This window comes from Eleutherodactylus coqui, chromosome 7, assembly GCF_035609145.1.
Source record: "Eleutherodactylus coqui strain aEleCoq1 chromosome 7, aEleCoq1.hap1, whole genome shotgun sequence".
Classification (NCBI taxonomy): Eukaryota; Metazoa; Chordata; class Amphibia; order Anura; family Eleutherodactylidae; genus Eleutherodactylus; species Eleutherodactylus coqui.
In genome coordinates this window covers 165,087,104-165,112,473 of record NC_089843.1, presented here as the reverse complement: position 1 = coordinate 165,112,473, position 25,370 = coordinate 165,087,104, and the positions used below count along the sequence as shown (strand labels likewise).

The 25,370-nt window shown below is 47.2% G+C and overlaps 1 protein-coding gene across 6 annotated transcripts in view; it reads right to left on the bottom strand.

The window, feature by feature from the left end:
* LOC136572915 (centromere-associated protein E-like) overlaps positions 1 to 21,621 on the bottom strand; it is a 73,778-nt gene extending 52,157 nt beyond the window's left edge. For all 6 annotated transcript variants that reach the window (XM_066573928.1, XM_066573931.1, XM_066573933.1 and 3 more), the window contains exons 1-15: positions 21,514 to 21,621; positions 18,798 to 18,883; positions 15,753 to 15,842; positions 15,540 to 15,658; positions 14,315 to 14,434; positions 13,162 to 13,243; positions 11,847 to 11,914; positions 11,684 to 11,758; positions 11,418 to 11,557; positions 5,256 to 5,385; positions 3,136 to 3,255; positions 2,856 to 3,011; positions 2,583 to 2,742; positions 2,322 to 2,478; positions 60 to 531 (exon numbers count right to left, since the gene is read on the bottom strand). In XM_066573928.1, the coding sequence (XP_066430025.1) occupies positions 60 to 531; positions 2,322 to 2,478; positions 2,583 to 2,742; positions 2,856 to 3,011; positions 3,136 to 3,255; positions 5,256 to 5,385; positions 11,418 to 11,557; positions 11,684 to 11,758; positions 11,847 to 11,914; positions 13,162 to 13,243; positions 14,315 to 14,434; positions 15,540 to 15,658; positions 15,753 to 15,842; positions 18,798 to 18,883; positions 21,514 to 21,569 (2,031 nt within the window). In that variant the 5' untranslated portion in view covers positions 21,570 to 21,621. The remainder of the gene's footprint in view (positions 1 to 59; positions 532 to 2,321; positions 2,479 to 2,582; positions 2,743 to 2,855; positions 3,012 to 3,135; positions 3,256 to 5,255; positions 5,386 to 11,417; positions 11,558 to 11,683; positions 11,759 to 11,846; positions 11,915 to 13,161; positions 13,244 to 14,314; positions 14,435 to 15,539; positions 15,659 to 15,752; positions 15,843 to 18,797; positions 18,884 to 21,513) is intronic.
* Between the last annotated feature and the right edge of the window lie 3,749 nt (positions 21,622 to 25,370).

Here is a 25,370-nt window from a genome sequence, read left to right as displayed (position 1 = left end):
TTTTACAGGTAAAAGCGGTTAAATAACTAGAAAAAAAAAGACAATGTGTTGACCCTCACATTTACTGGACTCTCATTTCCTTCCAAATCTGCTATTTTTTGTTCCAGCATTTGGATTTGTTCCCGGCAGAGATCATGAATGGGGCTTGCAAGTAGTCCTAGAACTGGATCCTGGTCCACACCATCTGTCCGATTGCTGAGAGGGGAATCGTTCAGTTTTTCCAGCTCTTGTTCATCAGTTTTCAGAGGGGACAGTTTTCCAGGCATCTCCAAGCTTCCTTCTGGCATAGGATTTTGTTCGTTACCATCAGGCACAGATTCACTCCGGTCACTTAAACTGGTTATTTGCAGCTCATCTTTATCTTCTGAGTGAAGTTTCTCTTCCAAATCTGCAGTCACATTTACAAGACAATCTCTTTTCCGAACTACTGCTTCATATTCCTCATTCCGTCTCTTTAACTCCTCTTCTAACTCCGCCACTTTCTGCTCCAGCTCTTTACATTTTTGAAGGGAAGAGTCTTTTGTCAGAGCACTATACAAAAAGGAGAATCATCATTTTACTGGAAACAGAAGAGCTTCAGAGAGTAAATAAATTCCGTACAAGACGCTGTTCTCGCACTTTCTTGCAAGAATTCAGTGTAGAGAGCCACGTCATTACCAACCCATTGAGTACAACGGGAAGCCGTGCTGCAGCTCATACACATTTTCCAAAAGCAGATTTGAAATCTGCAGTGCAAAAAAAAAAAAAAGTTATACATATATTTTTTATAAAAACACTGCTGTCAGTTACAAAAAAGTGTTGATATTTAATGTATAAAAGGGATTGTGTGGTTTCAAATTAAAAATAATTACCAGCTGCACATGGGTTAAAATAAAAAGTATATTCACCTGTCTTCATCCCCCCAGGACACCATTAACTGGCTCCAATGCTTTGTCTCCATTGGAAGTCAGATGACCACTACTGAATCCTTGGCATCAGCACTCACATCCTAGTCACCATTTCAGGAGTTTTGGAAGGTGATGTTGCAGCCTCCAATTGGTGGTCAACTGACTTCCAGCGGTGGAGCCTATTCTTGGGGAATATGAAAGAAAAATAATAAAAAAAAAAACAAAAAAAAAACACGCATGATCACAGATGAGTTTTTTTTTAAATTTTAGCCCATGCCCATATAAAAATAAGTTTTAAAATTTGAAACCACACAACCCCTTTTAACAAAGTCTTCTTAATAAGTACAGTATATTTTATAGTTTATTGTTTTATTTGTACTTACATGTAGATTTCAGGCTTTTACTTAATAGCTTTTAAAAGCCAATAGTTACAAAAACCAACTAAACAAAAACACATCTAGTCTGTAGGAATAAGATGAAATGTAAACAATTAGACGCTGCTTATTATGGCCAATTAGAACAAAAAGCACCAAATATTTCTTTGGCAGGTACTTTGCCCCTATCAGCTCTCCTTCACAGCACACTTCAGACTTATGAAATGCTCTAAATGAAAAAAAATCATTTCCCTTAGTGTACGTTCACAGGTAGCAGAAATGCTGTAGAATTTGCACATCAAATTCTACAGTATTTCTGCATCAAAAACAGTCAACATCCACGGGACTTCCGTAGCAGATTTCTGAAGGTACCGCGTGCTTCTTTCAGCGGACACCTGGAGGCCGCTAGTGAGCGCAGTGCTAGTCACTTTGCATCACCTGAACAGTGGCACTGCACTCACTAGAGGCCTCCGAGTAGTGAAGGATGCGCCAAGAGTGCAAAGACTTCAGAGGTTAAGGGGAGCACAGTATCTTCTGAAATCAAATAATTATATACACGGAAGTCTCTAGACATCCATATATCCAGTGACATGATTTTGGGGTGACTTTTTTTTTTTTTTTTGGAAAAGAAGAAATTATTATATATGCGCACACACACACACACACACACACTATATATATACATTATACATACACAAAAAAATTTAATTCTTGTTTTTTAGGCAAAAGTGCGTGAAATTAGAATACAGGAATGCGAGGCTGTATACAAAAAAACAAAAAACAAAAATAAAGTTATAACCCAAGTATTCACGCAACTTCACAGAGTGCCAATGAGTATCAAACACAGCTCCCCGTTGTCTGACCTTTGAGCACCATAATGTAGTTTATGGGGCACAAAAAAGGTCATGATTGGTTCACTTAAATTTTTTTAATTGTATATAATATTGCTGCCAAGTTTTTATTTTCCCAACTTACATTTGGTTTAAAAGCAATAAAACCTTCAAAATCTATCATTAGGCAGGACTTTTGAGCACTGCAAAACACACACTAAATAACAGACCTGGTACTTTCGGATGAGAAGTCGATCATGGAATGAGACAGAGCCGTCATCTTCTCCCTGCTAGTGACTCCGCTTTCAAAATTCCAGGTTGGGTCTTGAGCGGAGTTATCGAGTGCGCAGCCAGCACCTTCAAAGACTGAAGTCTCTGCACAAATAGCTGAGTGAAGAGGAAAAAAAAATCCCACACATTAAATATGCTCAATAAATCCCTTTCAAAAAGGAGCATGAAGACCTTACTGCTAGATTACAGTGTACACATACAATCGTCAATCTCCGGGATCGATAAAGGTTCAGACATCTTGGGTCGCTTTGCAAAGCTCATGGTTAATGTAGATCCCATCTGAAACGATGAATCCCCAGCAGAACACAAGCTAGCTTGGATCTTTCCAGGAGCCCATGTAACCCTCCTTTTCAATTTAACCTTTAAAATAAGAATTGCAGAAAGAGTGTCATGTTATATATAGTTCAACGAAATCTTGAAAACCGTGTTGAAATTCAATAAAAAAAAAAAAAGAGGAAAAAAGGAAATGCTACCCTTTGGTCTTCACGGGCCTGTTGTGAAGATCCAATAACTACGTTGCTTAAATTCCAGATCCGGTCTTCCTTTTCTTTTAGAAGTTGTTTAATTTCTGCTAGCAATTGGGAGTGTTTTTCTTTAGCCATGGCCTGGGCTCTTATCTCAGAGGATGCCTTTATAAGAGGGGAGGGAGGGAGAAAGAAGAAGTGCTCTACTACAGTATTTAGAGATATAAACATAAATGTACATTCTGCAACCAAGAACCAAGGGAACAACTATACAGGGAAATCCTCTTACGTTTTCAACCTGCTTCTTCAAGTCGAGGATTTGCTTCTGATATCTCTTAAGTAGAGCTTGGTCATCCAACACTTCATTAACATGCGGAGTGTTTCGGACGTGCTTCGCTGTACTTGCAAACTGGGGAGAAAAAAAAAAAATAAAGATGAACAAAAGATTTAAATGGACTCTTCCACATGTGCGTAGTGTGAACCTGCTCTCATCTGAAGTGAGCGAGGCGCTAATGGTAGACCTGCCTGGCGCTGGGCTGTGAGCATTGGTTCCACTATAGGACGCTGGGCCCTCAGGGAATCTTTCTGGCAGCTTGGTCAGAAACACGCAGACCAGTAATCCACTGGAGATTATTTTGTAGAGCTCTGGCAGTGCTCTTCCTGTTCCTTCTGGCACAAAGGAGCAGATACCAGTCCTGACACACTTCTGTCTAACTCTCATTGTTTAACAGCCCGCATCCCGATATCTGCTCCACGTTCTGGAGACTGTGCTGGGAGATACAGCAAACTCAAGACGGCACGCATGGATATGCCACTATGGAGGACCAGGACTACCTGATTAGACTCATGCTACCAACAGTGACAAGGATACCAGTAAGATTAGAAAAGAATTAGTTAGGAAAGATAAGAGATTGTCTGGGCACCAACTGCAAAACCATTCCTATTTGGGTGCAGTTTTGCTGAAGGGATGCCGATCCTATTGGAAGACGAAACCTGGGATTCCCTGTTCCGGCTGCGGTAGAAGCTATATCTGTAGCGTCCAGGTACAAAATACCCGGGACTGTTTCCTCATGGATTAAGAAGCAGCCATATGCTCTTCTACAGGTTATAGTGCAGAACACATTCACCTTGGGGAGTCACACATACGCTCCATGTAAACAGGTGGGCTCCCCCACCACCCCAGATTCTGACATATTTGTTAACCAATTGAAAGCTGGAAGGCGGCTTCATCACTAAAAATCATCAGTTTCCATTAGTTTGCATCCTCTCGCAGACAGAACGTCGCCTACCTTTCTCCTTTGGTTTTAGCGTAACAATTGCAGTTGGTAGGAATAACATTGCAAACGTTTGCGCAGAATCTTCCGCACAGTCAGACAATCGGCAGGGCTTCCAATTCTCCGCTTGCTGCGACGGTGGATTTATGAGCACTTTGTACGAAACTTGCACAGATGCGCCGCTGTTTCCACGCCTACTGGTGGACGACCAGATGATTTTCACTTACAGACTTTTCTCCTTAAGATTGGGTCACCACTTACAAAATTGCACATCCGCTGGGTGGATCATCACCAAACTGTTCGAAAATGACATTGCGCACTAACAGACTGGTAGACGTGAAAAGCAAGGACAAAAAGCGGTCTTGTATTCCTCTAGCGACGATGACAGAATAGGTTTTTGAGCCTCACTTAGCATAACTGTCTAACATAAGATCATCCTTGTTACCCATAGCAGCCAATCACAGCGCAGCTTTCATTTCTCTAGCTGTTGAGGTAAAATAAAAGCTGTGCTGTAATTGGTTGCTATGGGCAAAGACAGCCTCGCTAAAGGAACATTGTGAGATTGTTTCCATTAATATCAAGTTTATATATTAGATGGTCATTAAAACAGGAGTTAGGAGGGTTTCAAATTGGGAAAATCATAGCGGGGTGGCGTATGCATCGCCTCCTATAGGCCATGTATTACACACGGACATCGTTGCATACGCTGCCCACAGAACAGAATAGGGCTCACGCTGCGTGGTATGCGGAGAAAGAGGATGTTGCGATCATCTCGCATGTATCTACACACTATGTTTACATGCTAAGGAGAATGGATCGACAAAAATCCATTTACTTCATTACATTGACTCTATTCACTGCGCATCACACGAACGTATATTACGCCATGAAAATACGGTTATGTGAATGAGCCAAGTGTTCTAGTAAGTTTTGTGCTGTGCATTACGTTTGCAGTGACCCAATCTGTAAGTTTCAGTACTAACAGACCGTCACCTACTTCTGGCCCTATAAACCACCCCTAGCAGGTACAGTATAGCAACTTGCAATCATGTTAGAAGTTTGGCAGCACATGTAGTAGTCACATTTTGTAAGACTAGGACAACGAAAAAAGGATAAAGAGGCTACTACTAATTACCTGCAGAGTACTGAGGGTCTCATCCAATGAAACGGGTGTCACAGTACAAATTACTACAGTCTTTGTATTGCCACCAAATGAATTTTGCAGAATCCGGGTGAGCTTACTATCACGATAGTTTATAAAGCCGCTGTTTAAAGAAATAAATAAGATAAAGGTTAACTGCTGAAACATAAGCTATAGCAATACTTTCATGAGGGTTTTAAACAGAACAGAAGGGTTTACATTACCCCCTTATGGACGCGGCCCTTCCCCCGCCCCTCTCCTTTAAAAAAAAACGCATCAACCTAGTCGTATGAGGGCCTGTTTTTTTGCAGGACGAGTTGTCTTTTTTATTGGTAGTATATAATATACTGAAAAGCGTAAAAAATTCTAAGTGGAGTGAAATGGAAGAAATAACAAAAACAGAATTCCGCCATCTTTGGGTGCATCTTGTTGGTATGGTGCACATACTGCAAAAATGACCTAACTTTATTCCATGGGTCAGCACAATTACTACAATCCCAAATTTATAAAAAAATTTTTTTGCTGTATTACCTTTATTTTTTCTAAAAATAACTAGATTTTGTAAGAAGTTACCATAAAATCTCTTTCTCGTCTTGTTCATTGGGGGACACAGCTCTGACTTTGGGTATAGCTTCTGCCACTAGGAGGCGACACTAAGCATAAAAGTGTTAACTCCTCCCACTAGCTATACTTCCCCTGCAAGCATCATACTGCTTGCATACAAACAGCTAGCAGGAGCAGCCAGTAGGATACGACAATAATACATAGTACAAAACCATACTCACGAACTGTAACTCATTCCAACCCGTGTGCGACTGCACCGAGAATCCTCCCACTCAGGATATGTTACAGACCCAATACCAGACTGGGTGGGTGCTGTGTCCCCCAATGAACAAGACGAGAAAGAGATTTTACGGTAAGTTCTTATAAAATCTAGTTTTCTCGTCTGTATCATTGGGGGACAGCAAAGACCTTGGGACGTTCTACAGCAGTACCCAAGGGGGCAGGAAAAAATAAGAAGTTGCATGAGTAAGGAGGCAAATCTTCTCTTTAACCTTAATGGATGACTAGTTACCCAGCATACTCCGAACGGAGTGTAAAGAGCCTAAGTGACGGCCACAACCATCTTTTGGAGAAAAAAAAACTCCTGATAAGAAGCTTTCAACCAGGTACCCGTTGTCCAAGTACTGTGAGCCGTAACCCGGCCTGAGAATATAACTGCCTGGTACTGTCACCGTGTACTGCAGTGAGGCAGAGTCCGTGCAAGAAGTCCCCTCGGATTTGCCGAAACTACCATCAGCGTGCCCGCGCGATAAAGATGCTACCTGAGAGAGGTACTCTTGTGTAGTCAGACCGCGCCCACTTGCCACCGGAGCGCTCCTTGGCAGAGGCACTACCGAGAAGGGTGCCCACTGGATACTTCACTGAAGTGGATCCCCATACCAACTGCAGCGGGAGAATATTCGACAGGTCAATAACAACCGTCTCCTGATGATGACCTTTGGTACAGCGTCCAAAACAAGACTGCGGAGCCATCTGTGTCGACACTCCGGGGAGTTGCATGCCTTCCAACATCCGACCTAGTTGTACATCAGCTTCCATAACGTCAGGTTGTCAATATCACCTTGCCAGTCCCGCTGCGAGGGCGTGATCCCTTGTAGTCCCTAACCGCTACTGGTCGAAGAAGCTTGTGACGGAAGGTTCCCGGTTACCTTTTAAGTATCTGAAGGAGTCATCTTTGCAGCTGACTGCCACCGAATGTGGGAGACCCAAGGAGCCCAGGGCTGAACTCTGGTCCCAGGCCGCATAGCTGAAGCGCAGCATTGCTCTAATGCTGCATATCCCTACGGCCCATCCATGTTGTTAGAAACCTGGTTAGCTGTAGATTGAGAAGGACTTGTGTCCAAAGATCCTTTAACCCCATATCCTGTGAATGGCCGCAGCATTCTCCTTAGCATGTGATCTTGAGCTCCCGAAAAAGTGTAGCTTTGGACAGGGACTGACGGATTGGTTAACTAGGGCTGGTCCTGTACCGACATATCCGTGCCACCGCATGAAACCAGTAGACACAGGACGTTGGAAATACAGTACTGGCACACTGGTACGGAAATCTCGCTGGTCCCTTTTGAGGTAACCTAAGTAAAGGGAGGTAACCTAAGTGTAAAGGGACGATCCCCAGGGGTTGCCAACAGTACAAGTATAGAATGTCACACGGTTTCCTGCAAAGCAATAATGCAGGCAGGGCGCGGTTGGGTCACAGCTTGCTCCTGGATCCGTCCAACTTAACTCCGTTGGACGTGTTAACCTCCTTATGCGATCTGTGGTGAATGCTCGAGCAGCTAAATTAGAGACTACTCTGACTTACAGTTCACCTTATGTCCCGCATCTGCCCAGTCACAATATAGGGGAAACGTGGGCTGTTCTGCACCCATCAGGGGGCAGCAGGGTATCATGGCTGTAGGCTATCCACGTCCGAACGTACGCGGCTGAATCACAAAGGCTCACTGGCTGCAGGGCAAAGAGGAGGCGCAATGCGTTTGACGAGTTCCTATGAATAGTACTCTTTCCATCTGGAAGGTACCGCCGGTCTCAGCAGGTTGGAGGACGCCAACAGGCCGTTGACCTTGTTCATAGGACGTATTCTGGGCGTCTCCCCACTGTAGTGAGCGCCCATAATACTTGGCTGTGCTGCAGGAAACCGCCGGCGGCAACAACCGGGTAGCTAGCCGTTAGGACCGGCCCATCCCGGACCGGCATGATGAGTGATGCCTGCAGGGTATTCCCGTGCCGGTACTTCTTCCATAAGGAAGGTACCCCAGGTCCCATCGAGGTCAGAATACAGCTGACCGTCAAATAGAGTCCATTGCCTGTGAGCAAGATATTTTCCGCTGGAGGTAAAACTCGAATTGCAGGGACCGCACACATAGCCAGTGACTCTGGTCACCCCCTGTCCACGTGTCATCCTGGTCACGGATACTGCAATATGTTGCCTGCAGGGGAGTGCAGGAGGGTGCAGAGAGCTGCCGCTAGGGAGGTCTCGACCGGGTCCGGACCAGACATGAGGGGATGTGTCCGGAGGATCCCTGAGTAGGAGAGCTCCTTTCAGATGGAAGGTACCACATGTGTCAGCAAGCCTGGAGCATGCTGACTATCAGTTCGAGCCCTTCATAGGACGATATATCCTCCGGCTGAATGGGACTCTCGTAATGTAGCAAGAGCGCACATGGAACGTGGCTCTGGACGCCACTGGACTCAGACACCGCGGCACGTCTGGCTGCAGGGAACTGCAGGGGGCACCTGGAGAGCCTGACAATAGGGATGGCTCAACCAAGCACATACACGAGGAGCGACGAGTTCGGATAATTCCCTGATCACAGTATTCCTTCCGCAGAGAGGTACCACAGGTCTCAGGAGCCCGGAATAATGCTGACAAGAGTTTGGCACTGTTGTCGCAGATGAGATATTGTACGACTGGGTGTAATCTCGTACGTAGCTCTGGCCGGTCCTGTCTGCGTGTCATCCTGGATTGCAGGAGGAGCACCGGGGAACTACAGTTAGTGAAGACTCAACCCGGTGTGGGGCGGACAGGCAGGGGCGCTGCGTCCAGCGAGTCCCTGTGTAAGTGCTCCTTCTGTATGGAAGGTACTACAGGACTCAGCACGCCCGGGATAGTGCTGACAACCAGTTTGAATACTGCTGTCAGTAGGACGAGATTTTGTCTGTTGGCTGTACTCTCGTGCTGTAGCGAGAGTGCATATAATATGTGGCCCTGACAGATCCGTCCGCATGTCATCCTGGATGCGGACACTGTTGTAGGCTGCAATAACCGGGGGGCTAGTAGGCAGCCAATGTTCAACCCAGGCGGGGCAGACAAGAGGAGCCATGAGTCCAGGGACTCCCTGTATGAGCACTCCTTGGGTATGGAAGGTGCTACAGGACTCAACATGCCTGGGAAATGCTGATAATCGGTTTGAACGCTGTTGTCAGTAAGACGAGATTATCCTTTGCTGGAAGTATGTTGTACTGCAGCGAGAGCACACTTGGCAGTGGCTCTGGTCGTCCCCGTGTCATCCTGGGCAGAGACGTTGCGGTCCGCTTGGCTGCAGGGAACTGCAGGAGAGCAATAGGGGAGCTACCAAGCAAGGCTCAAGCCGGTCTGGAGCACAGTATAGCTGAGTACCCGGTGTGATTTGCACGCTGGCCAGCTGCACCACCAGAGACTGTAGCCGCGTAACGATAGAAAACTGCGGGCGCCTTCTAACTGCGACCGCACCCATGACACGTAGCCGTGCACTGGTCAATCAATGGTCGCATGGCAGCAACATTCAGTGCTTGCAGCAAGAGGAACTGCATCTCCCTGCAAACACCCGTGGCCGCAATTTTACATGGCCGGGGCGTCTTCAAGGAAAAGGGAGGGAGTTCGTGAAGCACGTGATCGTGCTGCCCGCGCGGCAGCGAAGCAATAAATCACAGTGCCCGCACGGCGGGAAAATCACAGTGCCCGCACGGCGGGAAAATCACAGTGCCCGCACGGCGGGAAAATCACAGTGCCCGCACGGCGGGAAAATCACAGTGCCCGCACGGCGGGAAAATCACAGTGCCCGCACGGCGGGAAAATCACAGTGCCCGCACGGCGGGAAAATCACAGTGCCCGCACGGCGGGAAAATCACAGTGCCCGCACGGCAGCACTTGTTCGCATGCCCTGCCGAGGGCAAGCTGTCTCCAGGTGACCAGCCGAGGCAGCCCCATCGCGGGCCTCAAAACGAGCCACAGGCTTCGGCAGTAGATGCATGGCAGAACTAGGCGCGCACACTGCGGCAACACAAATCAGCCCCGGGCGGCATTAACCCGCCCCGGGCAGCAAGTACACAAGCCGCGGCCGGCCTATCAGTTAGAGCCGACCCAGCAGCGCCACGGGGGCAGTAACAAATCGCAGCAGGCGAAGCAGCACTGCAGGCGGCACAACTAGCAGCGGAGGGGTTGGCAAAAACAAGCCTGGCGACAACCATTATGGTCTGCACAGCGGCAGACTAACAAAATAAACTCACATACTTACCTCTTGACCAAGATAGGGTCGCTTCCCGGCTCCAGCAGAGCTTCTCCCCACCATCGCCTGCCTTTGATGGGGCAGGGGATGCCGGACCATTAGAAAGAGTGGGGGGGGGGGGGGGGGGCTCTATGGCTGGCGGGTCACAGTGTGCCTCTTTGTCTTCTCAGGGACCCGGCCGACAACAGAGGGTTGGGTTCACCTCTGTTTGCTGTCCTCGGGGGGTTAACGGGGAGAGTCCTGCCTCTCCGTTATTCCCTGGTATTAGTCTCTGTAGGAGAGACAGTCCTGCCTCCTGGACACTAAGCAAAAAACTGAGCTAGCACGATGCTTGCGGGGGGTGGGGGGGTGGGGGGTTGGGCTAGTGGAAGGAGTTAACACTTTCATGCTTAGTGTCGCCTCCTAGTGGCAGAAGCTATACCCAAGGTCTTTGCTGTGTCCCCCAACGGTAACAGACGAGAAATTTAGTTTTTTTTAAACTTTCTTCCGCTATCTTCTGACAGCCATAACAGGATTTTTAGTGACATCATTGAATGACTGATTGGCTAACGCAGCGCTGGCTTTCATTCAAGCCCCGCATCCCGAAAGCAATGCTGTGGCGGCGCGGAGGAGGGAGCGACAGCCTGCAGCAGCACCGCGGGAGGGGCGTATTTTTTTTTTTTTTGAACACCGTATTCCCGGCGTATACGTCGACAGTTGGGAGGGGGGGGGGGGGGCATGGCTTGATAGGCAATCTGCCTTTTAGAAGGTCCCCAGTTGCCATGGCAACTGCACAGAAACCTGCGATCTTATTGCAGGGGGCAGTGTGAGAATCCCCCCCCATCCTTCCCCAACGTTGATCATAGCATTTAAATGCCGCTCTCAGAATTGACGGCAGCATTTAGAAGCTTAACAGCTCCGATGAGCAGTGCGGCTTATCGGAGCTGTTGCTGGTGGGTGTCGGCTGTAAGAAACAGCAGGCACACATGTTGTATGGAGCGGGAACAACCCACGATTCCCCTCCATACCGAACCTGCAGGATGCAACTGTACAGCCTGCAGTTTTAAGGGGTTAAAGAACTCAAAATAAACAAAGAAAAAGAAAATATTTTAAGCTAATACACACTTACCCAACTTGGCCATCACTAAGTTTTTTAATAACTTGGCCAAGGACAAACAAACTGCGGTTGATATTACATCCTTCTTTAAGTCTCACACCCTCTGCGGCGGTCTGGCTTGCTCTTTCACTGCCAGCCAAATCAACAAGATTCTGAAGAGGGGAGAGGCAAGAAAAACGAAATAAAACATTTTAAATGTGTCTAAAAACAGATTAGATTTTTAGACTTTCCAGAAACATCCTTATCATATTAGGTTTAAAAATGGGGATATTACTTACCAGATGAGATACCATAACGGCTCCATCACAGTTCTCTGCATTTCCTGATTCAATCCTCTCACGGCTTTCAATAATCTACTCAGACAAATGTTTGTTAAGACACACTAAAAAAAGAACGACCCCGCCCCCACCAAAAAAAAAATAAAAATACAAAATCACTTACCATTCTAAATATAGCATGAGAGCGGCTGCTGCGATCATTCATTTTTGTCTCTCCGTAATGCCGGTTTTCTGCAACATAGAAGGGAACAGTGAATATTTTGAAACCTACCGAACTGCTTGGAAAGTGATGAATATGGTTAACATAGAATATTCTACTACTCTTCATGGTAAATTCAAAGTCTGCAGTGTTCTACTGCCCACAGACAGGACCATGTGATTTGTATCCCCGTGTGTTTATGAGGGTATCACTGGTGTTCCCAGTTCTTAATATGCAATGGTCATTTAAAAAGGGAGTGTTCCCTAGTATTAGCCCTATAAGTTTAGTTTATGGGCCTGAAGTAACTGACCCGTTGAGTCTGGGGATGTAAAGTTTTATCTTCCCCGGTGTGAGCACTGAAAGCCACCGCTGAATGCATTGAGCAGTGCGCTTTAACTTAAAGGGGTTGTCCCGCGCCGAAACGGTTTTTTTTTTTTTTTTTTTTAACCCCCCCCCCGTTCGGCGCGAGACAACCCCGATGCAGGGGTTAAAAAAACACACCGGGTAGTACTTACCCGAATCCCGGCGTCTTCATACTCACCTGCTGAAGATGGCCGCCGGGATCCTGTCTCTCTGTGGACCGCAGGGCTTCTGTGCGGTCCATTGCCGATTCCAGCCTCCTGATTGGCTGGAATCGGCACGTGACGGGGCGGAGCTACACGGAGCCGGCATTCTGCATGAGCGGCCCCATTGAAGACAGCAGAAGACCCGGACTGCGCAAGCGCGGCTAATTTGGCCATCGGAGGCCGAAAATTAGTCGGCACCATGGAGACGAGGACGCCAGCAACGGAGCAGGTAAGTATAAAACTTTTGATAACTTCTGTATGGCTCATAATTAATGCACAATGTACATTACAAAGTGCATTATTATGGCCATACAGAAGTGTATAGACCCACTTGCTGCTGCGGGACAACCCCTTTAAAGATGGGCGGACTACTTAGCAATGTAATACATTCAGCACTCACAGCCAGGGAGTAAGGTCTAAAACTTACATCCCCGGACCCCACGGCTGACCAACTTTAAGTCCATAAACTTAGCTTATAGGGCTAAAAGTAGATGACAAACTCCCTTTAAAAGCCCACGTACAACATGACGTTCAGTGTTTGGTTAAGATGCACCAAGTAAGAGATAAAAGCCAACTAGCCTGGTCCTGTAGGGGGGATATAAACCTGCATACAAGGGGCAAACCGCTTCTCTACCCAGTGTCAGCCTCATTGTGGAAGGCTCTATACCCATGGTGCCATGCACCGCAATACTAACAAGCAATGAAAGACTTACTCTCGCCTCTTTTGATCCATTGCATCACATGCTCTGGAGTCATGACGAGTTCGTCAGTCAAGTCGGCGACGTATACATTACGCTGCAAAGAAAACAAAAAAAAAAAGGTTTTAGCAATTTTATGGACACAACACTAAGTAGACTGGTTTTAACCCCTTAACGCAACAGGACGTAAGCCTATAGATGGTGCGGGATCAGGAGTTACAGATAGCTGGCCTCCCGCTACAACAGCAGGGGTACACAAGGACAATGACTATGTAGATCACGGTATGTAAAGGATTCACATAGGGAGGGCACTCCCTCTGTGTTGTCATCGAACCTCTGCGATGTAATCGTGGAACACATATGGGCTGTCATGGTAACAGGGCGTGAGATACTGGCGTCCTGCTTTCCCATTGCCCATGATTGCTATTACAAGCGATAAGGCATTACAGTACAGAAGTCCTGCAATGCCTTACTAGAACGATCATAGTGGTTAAGCATCAATTCCCCTACAGAGACAGAGTGTAAGAAACAAGAAAAAAAAAGTGTAAAAAACACGTTTAGAAAAAAAACTTTTGCTAATTTTCCCATATTTGTATGAATTTTTTTTCCAAATCTAAGAAAATCCTGCACAACAAACTATGCAAAAAAAGGTGAAATTCTTACAGCTCGTGACCCAAAAGAGGAAAAAAAAAAGAAAAAGGCATGCAACTTTGAATGGAACGATGTAATAATAATTATAGTTTCCAAAAAAAAAGTTTTATTGGGCAAAAGTGGAGAAACCTAAAAGAAATTATATTTTTAGTATCGCAATCGTACTGACCCGCAGAAAAAAAAAATGTAGTGTCATTTATGCTGTGCGATTGCGGCTGTAGAGAAAAGTAGAAATAAAAAACATAATGGCATAATTAATGTTTTCTCGCACTTTTTATAATACATTATATGCACCCAAAAATGCTACCAATAAAAACTATAGTTTGCCATGCAAAAAAACAAGCCCTTATATACGGCCATATCGACAGAAAAATAAAAAAATAATGGCTTTTGAAAAGCGGAGATGAAAATCCCCCGCCAAAAAACAGTCAAAATAGGCCATGTCCCTAAGGAGTTAAATACATCCAAAAGTTTAGCTTCTAGAAGGGTAGGCAAAAGATTTTAAGTTTCCACTTACATTAATATCTTCTCTTACGTCCAAAGGTTTCCTTCGTCGGTCATCACACAGAAGATCTGTGACCGTTTCATTGTAAATTTCCATATAAGAGACACGCAACAAGAACTCTCTAGTAGGGTCCTTAAGAAAGTAAAGATTATATAATGTTACATACATAAAGTCATCAATGCGCTACACTCTGCGCTCTCTAAGGCCCTCTGCACACTAGCATATTTGTGCAGGAGACCTTGGAGCCCTCCAATCCAGACAGCACACAACCAATTATATGCCTACCAGGACATACACCTCAACTGGAGGTGGGCACGGCATAGGGCGAGCACAGGAACGAAAAGGAACAGGGAGGTAAGGTGGAGGACCGCAGCGATAAGGTGCTCAAGGCCCTGATTGGAGGGGAGGAAGAGAAGCCCCTCCCCAGTCCTGGGCAGACATGATAGCCTGAGAGGGTGCCTTTATTTATGGCTTGTGATTAAGAACACTTTAGTCGCTTTGAAATGCAATGGCATCTTACTGTGCTGATGGGAACTGTCATACTTTTATAGAATCGTCACAACTCCTCTTTATTGTAACAAGTGTTGGACTTTTTCTGGTTTTGAGAGGGTCTCTTGCCAGACCTGCATTGCCAATCCAGAAAAAAAGCGCCAGTTAAAAACCGACGAAGGAAGAGATCCGCCTCCCACAGACACCAACCTAAAATCAATTAGCTCGGTGTTTGCAGGAGAAGTATAGCTGGTAGGAGGAGCCAACACTTTTGCTTAGTGTCCACCTCTAGTAGCAGTAGCTGTACACATGGTCCTCAGCCATGTCCCCAATGACATAGGTGGATTTTTGTTTTCTTTTAAAAACCCTCATGGCAGGTCCTATTCCTGTCTGTACTATGGACGTGAAATAGGACATGCCAATGTACATCAATGAGTTGCCTCTACGATCATCGAACAGCACGTGGGCTTTTATCCGTGCGGTGTCTAATGAGAGCTGCACCCAAGCCTCTCGGGTACAACTTTAAACACACCACAAAGTGCATGCAGCCTGAGGGTATATTCTCACGGTGAACTCAATAGATTCCAAAACCTTCAAGCAAGCTATTAGTTTGAATCAATATCCAGCATGGGATTTGAAGTCCGTGTGGGAAGAGGGACGTGGGGAATATGGAGGTAATAGATGTGACTGCTCTTTGGATGCCCCTGTATTGGCCAGAGTGTATAACATAGCAGGTACATAAACCTACCTCCTGAATGATTCTGAACACCTCCTGAATTGCTAGAGAAATGATTCCCGGGTTGTCTTTCGTACCCATCATAGTGAAGGTTTTCCCAGATGACGTCTGCCCGTATGCAAAGATTGTGCCTAATGGTGAAAATAAAGCCTCAAACACAAAGTTCCAACATACTGAAAGTTACTGAAAGTTAACTCATTGCTGGCGAATTCCCAAGACCCTCACCGTTGTACCCCTGGAGAACAGAACGAATGATGGGAACGGCTGCATCTCGGTAAACTTCAGCCGTTGTTTCATGCAACGGAAAGACACGATCTATAAAAGACAGGTACAAATAAAAAGGAAGAAACTTTAAAAAGTTAATACAAGTTTTAAACCAGCTGGCCATGTAGAAAAACCGCACAAAACAGCCTGTAACTCACCTACTGCCGATTCCCGCTGCTCCGGCAGCTGTACGTAGGGGCCATTGTGTCATTTTCCTGCCTAGCCAGCGGCAGTACCCCTAAGGCCGCTCTCACAGGCGGTTTCTAGAGCGTTTAGATCGCCAGCTAAAACCGCTGTACTGAGCCTCCATTACAATACATTAAATGCGCCCCAAAATGATGCCATTAAGAGATACAACTCATCCAGGGAAAAACAACAACGAGCCCCCATACGCCATGTCAACAGAAACATGTTTAAAAGTTCTGGCTCCTGGAATGAGACGGTCATTAGGGTATAAAGTGGGCCCGTCCAAAACCAGTCCTTAATCTTATATGGAAAACGTGAAACCTGTGTTGTACACAAATCCTTAGTTCTGGTCCGATTTGAGTAAAATTTTGCATGAGCGTTCTCCAGCACCAGGCAATGAATACTGGCAGAATAAAAAAAAAAAAAAAAAACCCCTCAGACTTTTGGTAATTTTATTACCAATAGCAACCAATCACAGCGCAGCTTTCATTTCTTACACAGCTGAGGTACCATGAAGGCTGTGCTGTGATTGGTTGCTATGGGCAACACAGATTCTCTTTTGGACATCTTTCCTAACAGTGCGGTGCTGGGCTCATTTTTGTAGCCCACTTTGTAGATTCCAGGACTGCTAATCACAAAATTGCACAGATCTAACCCCTGGTATCACCCAACAGCCGTGCCGAGATATACCCCCTAGTATCACCCAACAGCCGCGCCGAGATATACCCCCTAGTATCACTCAACAGCCGCGCCGAGATATACCCCCTAGTATCACCCAACAGCCGCGCCGAGATATACCCCCTAGTATCATAAAACAACGCGCCGAGATATACCCCCTAGTATCATAAAACAACGCGCCGAGATATACCCCCTAGTATCATAAAACAACGCGCCGAGATATACCCCCTAGTATCATAAAACAACGCGCCGAGATATACCCCCTAGTATCATAAAACAACGCGCCGAGATATACCCCCTAGTATCATAAAACAACGCGCCGAGATATACCCCCTAGTATCATAAAACAACGCGCCGAGATATACCCCCTAGTATCATAAAACAACGCGCCGAGATATACCCCCTAGTATCATAAAACAACGCGCCGAGATATACCCCCTAGTATCATAAAACAACGCGCCGAGATATACCCCCTAGTATCATAAAACAACGCGCCGAGATATACCCCCTAGTATCATAAAACAACGCGCCGAGATATACCCCCTAGTATCATAAAACAACGCGCCGAGATATACCCCCTAGTATCATAAAACAACGCGCCGAGCTATACCCCCTAGTATCATAAAACAACGCGCCGAGCTATACCCCCTAGTATCATAAAACAACGCGCCGAGCTATACCCCCTAGTATCATAAAACAACGCGCCGAGATATACCCCCTAGTATCATAAAACAACGCGCCGAGATATACCCCCTAGTATCATAAAACAACGCGCCGAGATATACCCCCTAGTATCATAAAACAACGCGCCGAGATATACCCCCTAGTATCATAAAACAACGTGCCGAGATATACCCCCTAGTATCATAAAACAACGCGCCGAGATATACCCCCTAGTATCATAAAACAACGCGCCGAGATATACCCCCTAGTATCATAAAACAACGCGCCGAGATATACCCCCTAGTATCATAAAACAACGCGCCGAGATATACCCCCTAGTATCATAAAACAACGCGCCGAGATATACCCCCTAGTATCATAAAACAACGCGCCGAGATATACCCCCTAGTATCATAAAACAACGTGCCGAGATATACCCCCTAGTATCATAAAACAACGCGCCGAGATATACCCCCTAGTATCATAAAACAACGCGCCGAGATATACCCCCTAGTATCATAAAACAACGCGCCGAGATATACCCCCTAGTATCATAAAACAACGCGCCGAGATATACCCCCTAGTATCATAAAACAACGCGCCGAGATATACCCCCTAGTATCATAAAACAACGCGCCGAGATATATCCCCTAGTATCATAAAACAACGCACCGAGATATACCCCCTAGTATCATAAAACAACGCACTGATATACCCCCTAGTATCATAAAACAACGCACTGATATACCCCCTAGTATCATAAAGCACAGATTTATCCCCTAGTATCATATAACACAGATATATCCCTTAATAACATATTACACACAGTTATATCCCCTAGTATCGTATAACAGCTGCACGGATACATGACCTAGTGTGTTATAAACATATTATAGAGCTTCGCTTCTCATCTGACAGCATCACTTATGTGGGTCGTACACAGTGATTATTAACCCATAACACCATCGGACCCCCAGTTACATCCTGGTTGTGTGGGGTTTATGTGGCGTGGGATCATAAGCCAAATCAGACTCCACAGAAGGCAGGTGCTGGCTGATAGCAATGGACACCGTCCACAACACCTGCGATCAGCGCTGATGTCGCCACGGCTGTTAAAGCTCTAAATACAACCGTCAATTCTGATGGCAGCATCTAAATGCACACATTGTTGTTCGGGGGTCCTGAACCCCCAGCGATGAGATTACAAGGTGCCATCCGGTTACCAAGACTATGGTAGAACACGGCCCATCCATGCCTTATACGGTCAGCTCAAGAAGAATAAAGAGTCCCCAATACATAACCATGTAGCTGACATCTTGTTGCAGCGACTCAATATTAAAGATTTGACCCGCTTTGCTCCAACAGTGGCACAAACTGAGTCGGAGGGCCGACCGCGTTCACCCGCTGCGATCTATCTGCACGCGTACAGCCGCCTCGGAAGCACCAAGTAACCAGATGTAAGGAGTTATGAATGCTTACCGAAAGTGAAAGATCTTGAGCCGTCAACTTGAGATATAACGTTATTGTTGGCCTGCCACAAGACATTTACTTGTTCTCCTTGTTCCCTGCAGGTTAGAGGAGTCGGCGTTAGTGAAGACAGATTTTACTTCTTAAATACTATTTTTCAAGTCTATGAGAGCGCTTGTGGACAGCAGAAAAAAAAAAGTCAGCTTTCCGGCTGCCGTGCAATCTTCAGCAGGTGACCGCGCAGGAGTCAGGGGGTTAAAGGGGTTGTCCCGCGAAAGCAAGTGGGGTTCAGCACTTCTGTATGGCCATATTAATGCACTTTGTAATGTACATCGTGCATTAAATATGTGCCATACAGAAGTTATTCACTCACCTTCCCTGCGCTGGCGTCCCCGTCTCCATGGTGCCGGCTAATTTCAGCGTCTAATCGCCCGATTGGACACGCTTGCGCAGAAGGGTCTTCTCCCTTCTGGTCGGTACGGGCACGAGCGGTGTTCTGGCTCCGCCCCCTTCTACGCGTCATCGCGTAGCTCCACCCCATCACGTGTGCCGATTCCAGCCAATCAGGAGGCTGGAATCGGCAATGGACCGCACAGAGCCCACGATGCACCATGGAAGAAGACCCACGGTGCATCGTGGGTGAAGATCCCGGTGGCCATCTTGGAGGAAAAGAAGGAAGAAGTTGCAGAGAGGGGATTCGGGTAAGTAAAAAAATTTTTTTTTTTTATTTCAACACATCCCTTGGGTTTGTCCTGCGCTGAACGGGGGGCCTATGCAAAAAAAAAAAACCGTTTAGGCGCGGGACAACCCCTTTAAGATTAAACAGTCCATCACCGGACTCAGTCAGCTCCCCCAACGGCAGCATAGCTTAGTTTATGGTGCCCTTGGGAGGTACAGGTTCCTTTGAAAGCCACGACAAAGCTGGTTCCTATTAAAGTGAATTATGGAAGTTTTCTTCAAGATTTGTAGAACTGCTGCTCAACTTATTAGTTTTCAAACGTCTTTAAAGGAAACAAACAAAAAAACAACAACAAGAACTACTAACAAAGTACACACAGGGTAAAATGTTACTTATTGACTTTTTGTGATACAACTGTCTTAAAAACAGAAAATGTAGTTTAAAATGTTAACCCTTTACAATCCAATTTTGGATTCAGAGTTTCCTAGAAGGCTTTCTCTTTTTGCCATTACAGAATGACGCCATCTGCTGGATAGAGCCAGTACTGCGGTATTGGACATGCTGGAGAGACAGCTGACAACAGAGGGGCCAGTAATCTACAGTAAGAATACCCTGCCGGACGTCTTTCGACATCGGAGCTGTACAGCCTTCAATCAGAATGTCTTCAGACGTCAGACAGTGGATTGGAAAGGGTTAATTATTCAAAATTCTCTCTAGATTTTTTTCTATTAAACATAAAAGACGCAGCGACAAATATTCACCAGCAGCCAAATAAGCCTCAATCAGTGGGTGAAGTAAAAGCATTCAGAAGTCCCTGCCACATCCAGCCACCCCATCCCTGAGGTGGAGGAGATCTCCCACACCAGTCACCCAAGTCCCATGCATACGCCGTGACCACCTAGATTATAACCTGTCTGTGCTGAAGACCACTGACTGACAGGCATGTCGGCCAGCACTGGCACTGATCGGAGGACCACCCACTATTAGACCCCATCCAGCTGTCATCATCCCGTTCATTTACATAGGGGGATACACAGCCGAGCAGCCAGAATCTTCATACTCACCCAAATGACAAAATCAGCCAACGAATGAGCGTTGGTTAGTCGGCTGACCAGTCCTCCTATTCCACAGCCCGGTGTTCAGGTGAACGGGCATTCGTAGGGACACTTGTGCCTGGTGACCCGCCAGAGTAAGAGGACTTCACTTCCCTCGCACCCCATAATGTAAGCTTACGTCCCAGCAAACCCTGTTGGGCTGCCTTTATCCTGGATACAAGATGTGATACAGGCTGGCATGGAGGCTCTAGTACCCTGTTGTACCACCTCTAGCTTGGGATACAAGATGTGATACGGGCGGGCATGGATGCTCTAGTACCCTGTTGTACCACCTCTAGCTTGGATACAAGATGTGATACGGGCGGGCATGGAGGCTCTAGTACCCTGTTGTACCACCTCTAGCTTGTATACAAGATGTGATACAGGTGGGCATGGAGGCTCCAGTACCCTGTTGTACCACCTCTAGCTTGGATACAAGATGTGATACAGGTGGGCATGGAGGCTCCAGTACCCTGTTGTACCACCTCTAGCTTGGATACAAGATGTGATACGGGTGGGCATGGAGGCTCCAGTACCCTGTTGTACCACCTCTAGCTTGGATACAAGATGTGATACGGGTGGGCATGGAGGCTCCAGTACCCTGTTGTACCACCTCTAGCTTGGATACAAGATGTGATACAGGTGGGCATGGAGGCTCCAGTACCCTGTTGTACCACCTCTAGCTTGGATACAAGATGTGATACAGGTGGGCATGGAGGCTCCAGTACCTTGTTGTACCGCCTCTAGCTTGGATACAAGATGTGATACAGGCAGGTATGGAGGCTCTAGTACCCTGTTGTACCACCTCTAGCTTGGATACAAGATGTGATACGGGCGGGCATAGAGGCTCTAGTGCCCTGCTGTACCATTACTACTGGGGGCCCTGTAGTGGGAGCCGCAATCACCGTTGGAGCCTCGCAGTATATTACACACGTCTCTGTGCCGGAGACATTACCTGTGGATGAGCGGGCGGACCCGCACACACACTTTGACGGCGTCTCCCTCCGCCATGTCCCTGCCGATTCTCCTCCGCCTGCTTCTCTGTCCACCGGCTTCAGCTACAAATTTGGAATTTCCCTCGTCCAACACGCAGATTGGTCAACCTCCTAGTGACGTCACGTAGAGGCGAGGATGGATTGGCTCCTGATTTTTGAAGAAAGATCTGACGACGTAACCGTCACGTGGTCTTGAGGTCACATGGCCGGACTAGAGGGGAGGAGCTTAATACGAATTCCGTTCTATGGAAGGGAAAGAAGAGAAAGATCCTATTATAAGCTGCTGTTGCAGAGGGATCAAGAGGGGAAGGAGGGCAACGGAAGTAGTGTGTGAGGAGGACGAAGCGGTCAACGTTACGACCATATTGAAAAGCAGTAACGGCTCCATCATATATTCCGTAAGGACCTGCTGACGTCAGAAGGTCAGGTGACTTTTCTGCAGTCACATGACTAGCAGCGCTGGGCTTTCCAGCAGATGCATATCGTAGGGGTTATGGGGCATATGATGAGTATCTGGAGGTGAAGGGGGAGCTGTGTGATACTACAGGGGGGATTCCAGGCATGTACAGCCGATGACCTATCCTTTGGTAGATTGTCAGGGGTCTGCCACTCAGGATACCCATTGATCAGCTGATCATCCCCCTATCAGTGCAGCGGGGCCGGACGTCTAGGGGTCAGGGGGGTAAGTGTACTAGCCAGCATCACTCTCATCGCACTGCACCCCTATTGGGCCACTCTCACACTGCGTTGCCAAAACACCGCATTCGGAATCGCAGCGGTTTACAGTGCTTTTTGCACATAGTTTTGAACGCATTCTACTGTGTCTGACAGCGTTTTGTAACGCACCCATGCATTGTGCTGAGGTGCGTTAAAAAGCGCTAAAACGCCTGAAAATAAGCAGCGCTCAAAAATCGTGTCGTTAGAAAGGTGTTGCACTGTGTCCAGCACGGCGCCTGAAACACGCACTAATCACGGTAAGAAGCAGGCTGTGTGAGAGTGGCCTTACACTTCCTGCTTGTCAGGACTAGCCCTCTGGTGCTCGCGCTTATTGTAATGGGCTTGTACACATACCCCCTTAACCCCTGATACCCACATCCGGCTCCGCTGCACAGGCCGGATGATCGCAGGGGATCCCAAGCATTGGATCTCCACCAATCAACTACTGATGAACTACCGAGAGAATAGGTCATTGGTTGTAAAAGCCCAGAATCCCCCTTTAAATACACGTAGGGCTGTGTGATGCTCGTGGGGGCCACAGGAGGCAAATAGTGACGTGTGAATTAAATGTACGTGGGTGAATGAGATGCTTATGGGGGGGCAGCACATAGTGATCGTGTCAACACTTATGAGCACCATAAGTTAAGTTATGGTGCTTGTAGGGCAGGTTTCGAGGAGTCCAGAGATGTCATTTTTATTGCCCCTCATTCCTTGGAAGTCGCAGGGACAACGCAGCACCCATCTCGGCAGGTTGTGCTCTCGCACACAGTGGAGTGTGCACACAGGCTGCAGAGATGAGTCCAACTGCACCGACCTCCACAGGTGCCGGAATGGGGAGCCGGTAAGTCTAAAAAGTACATCTCGGACGTCTCGGGACCCGTCGCAGGAGCGCCATAACTGCAAATGGAGGCTGTGGGATGCCTATGGAGTCCACAGGGGGCGTACGGTGTGTTGGTGCAGCTATTAAGATGTTATGTGGAGGTGCACTGAATGGTGAAATGCTTGTTAGCACTGTGTGGCGGCGCGTGTCTAGGGTGGGGAGCAGGAGACAAATGGGGAGCTGGGGGAGAGGGATTCGAGAGGCACATTGGATATTGTAGAAGTGTAATGGAGTTAATGGTAGAATGCTAGTTAACCATGTGGGGGTGCATGGGAGCACGTGCGGGGGCTTGTGTTCTCCCAACAGTCTACAGAAAAAGAAGTGATGATTCTCACAATATGACAACAAAAACAAAAGCTATAGTAAAACTTTGGTATTGTAATTAAGGGCAAAACTAAAAGTTTAGGAGCCCAGGTGCAAAAGTTCAGCTCAGGACCCCCCCCCCCCCTCTTCCCCTTTCAACCTTTTGCGTAAAAATTTGTTTGTAGCCCCTTAAGACGGGCTAACATGAGCGTATGGTTACTGTAGTGGCCCGAAGTCTATATTTCTGGCCCCTCCATAATTGTCATACATGTCATGTCTTTTGTGTTGATGCACTGTGCAAACTGTCTAGTCTCTTGTTATGTGTATTGCACAGCTGCAGCAAGTGAGAGGTTAATGTCTGAAAGTGGCATGGACATGTTTGGAAAAGTATCAATTTATGTCCTGTCATGTGGTATGTTAGACCCTAAGGCCGCCCTGCACATGGGTGGAAATCCCACGGCGGGATTTCCCGCGGGATTTCCGCCGCTCAAAGCCTGCATAGGAGTGCATTACAATACGCACTCCTATGCAGACGGCCGCGGTTTGGCCGCGCGAAATCTCGCGCGGCAAACAAACCGCGGCATGTCCTATTTTTGTGTGGGGCTCGCAGAGCCTCGCATAGAAACGTCACTCACGCAGCCGCCGGCTCCGGTCTGCGCATGCGCCGGCTGCCCAGCAGCCGGCACATGAAAGAGCCGGGGGCCGCCGGGCGCGGGTGAGTACGCGCTCGTCTCTGCAGGCGCTCGGGTCGGGTCCCGCGGCGAGAATTCTCGCCGCCGGATCCGACCCGCTCGTCTGCAGGCGGCCTAAATGTGAGTGTCTGAGAGCGGGAAAGGGTCTTTGATCATCTTCTACGGTTGATTGTGGAGTAGAGTACCGGCCTGCCACATGGGGGTACCTTCAACCCTCATGTGGTGAAGCGATGGAGGAAGAGGAGAGGTATCCTGAGGCCTTCCATGCCAGGAACCACCTCTGAGGAGCGACTGAAGTGAGGAGTCCGCTGTGCAGTGCTGCTTGCAAATACTAAGTGAGTGACTGTGGAGTGTTCCTACCCCCTTCCAGGAGCGGTACCATACAGATAACATGGACTGTAGGTCCGGTTTCATCCTGTCTCCTCCCTGACCTTACATTCTCTGTCTTTCCTGCACTGGCATGTGTAATGTTGTACTCTGACAAGCTTCCAGTAAAGTTCATTGGTCATTGCCCGTTCCCAGTGACTCAATTATCAAGTTTCAACTGTCTGTGTGGACTCTCTTCATTTAACCGCCGGGTACAAGCTACAGTGAGAAGGAGCGGTGGCGTCACGTGTGACAAATCTACAGTCCACCACACGTATACAGGTAATCGCTGTCTCAGCGTTGCTGGAAGAGGCCCAGCGGTGTCTTGGCCGAGGTTGCGTGCAGCCCTCTGAGGAGGAGTCTGGTAGAGCAACCTTGACAAGTGCCAACTTTACCCCGTGAGCTCCTCAGTGTGGGCCTTGTGTCTAGGTGGCCTCTGGGATGCGGCAGTTACCACGTATTACATATGTGCTATACGTGCGTGTGATATGTGGTAAAATCATAGAAATGTAGAGTTGTAGGGGACCTCCAGGGTCATCTGGTCCAACCCCCTGCTTAATGCAGGATTTACTAAATCATTCCACACAGATACCTGTCCAGACTTTGTTTGAACACTTCCATTGAAGGAGAACTCGCCACCTCCTGTGGTAACCTGTACCACTCATTGATCACCCTCACTGTCAGAAAGTGTTTTCTAATATCTAATCTGTGTCTCCTCCCTTTCAGTTTCATCCCATTGTTTCTAGTCTTTCCTTGTGCAAATGAGAATAGGGCTGATCCCTCTGCAGTGTGACAGCCCTTCAGATATTTGTAAGCTAAACATTCCCAGATCCTTTAGCTGTTCTTCATAGGACATGAT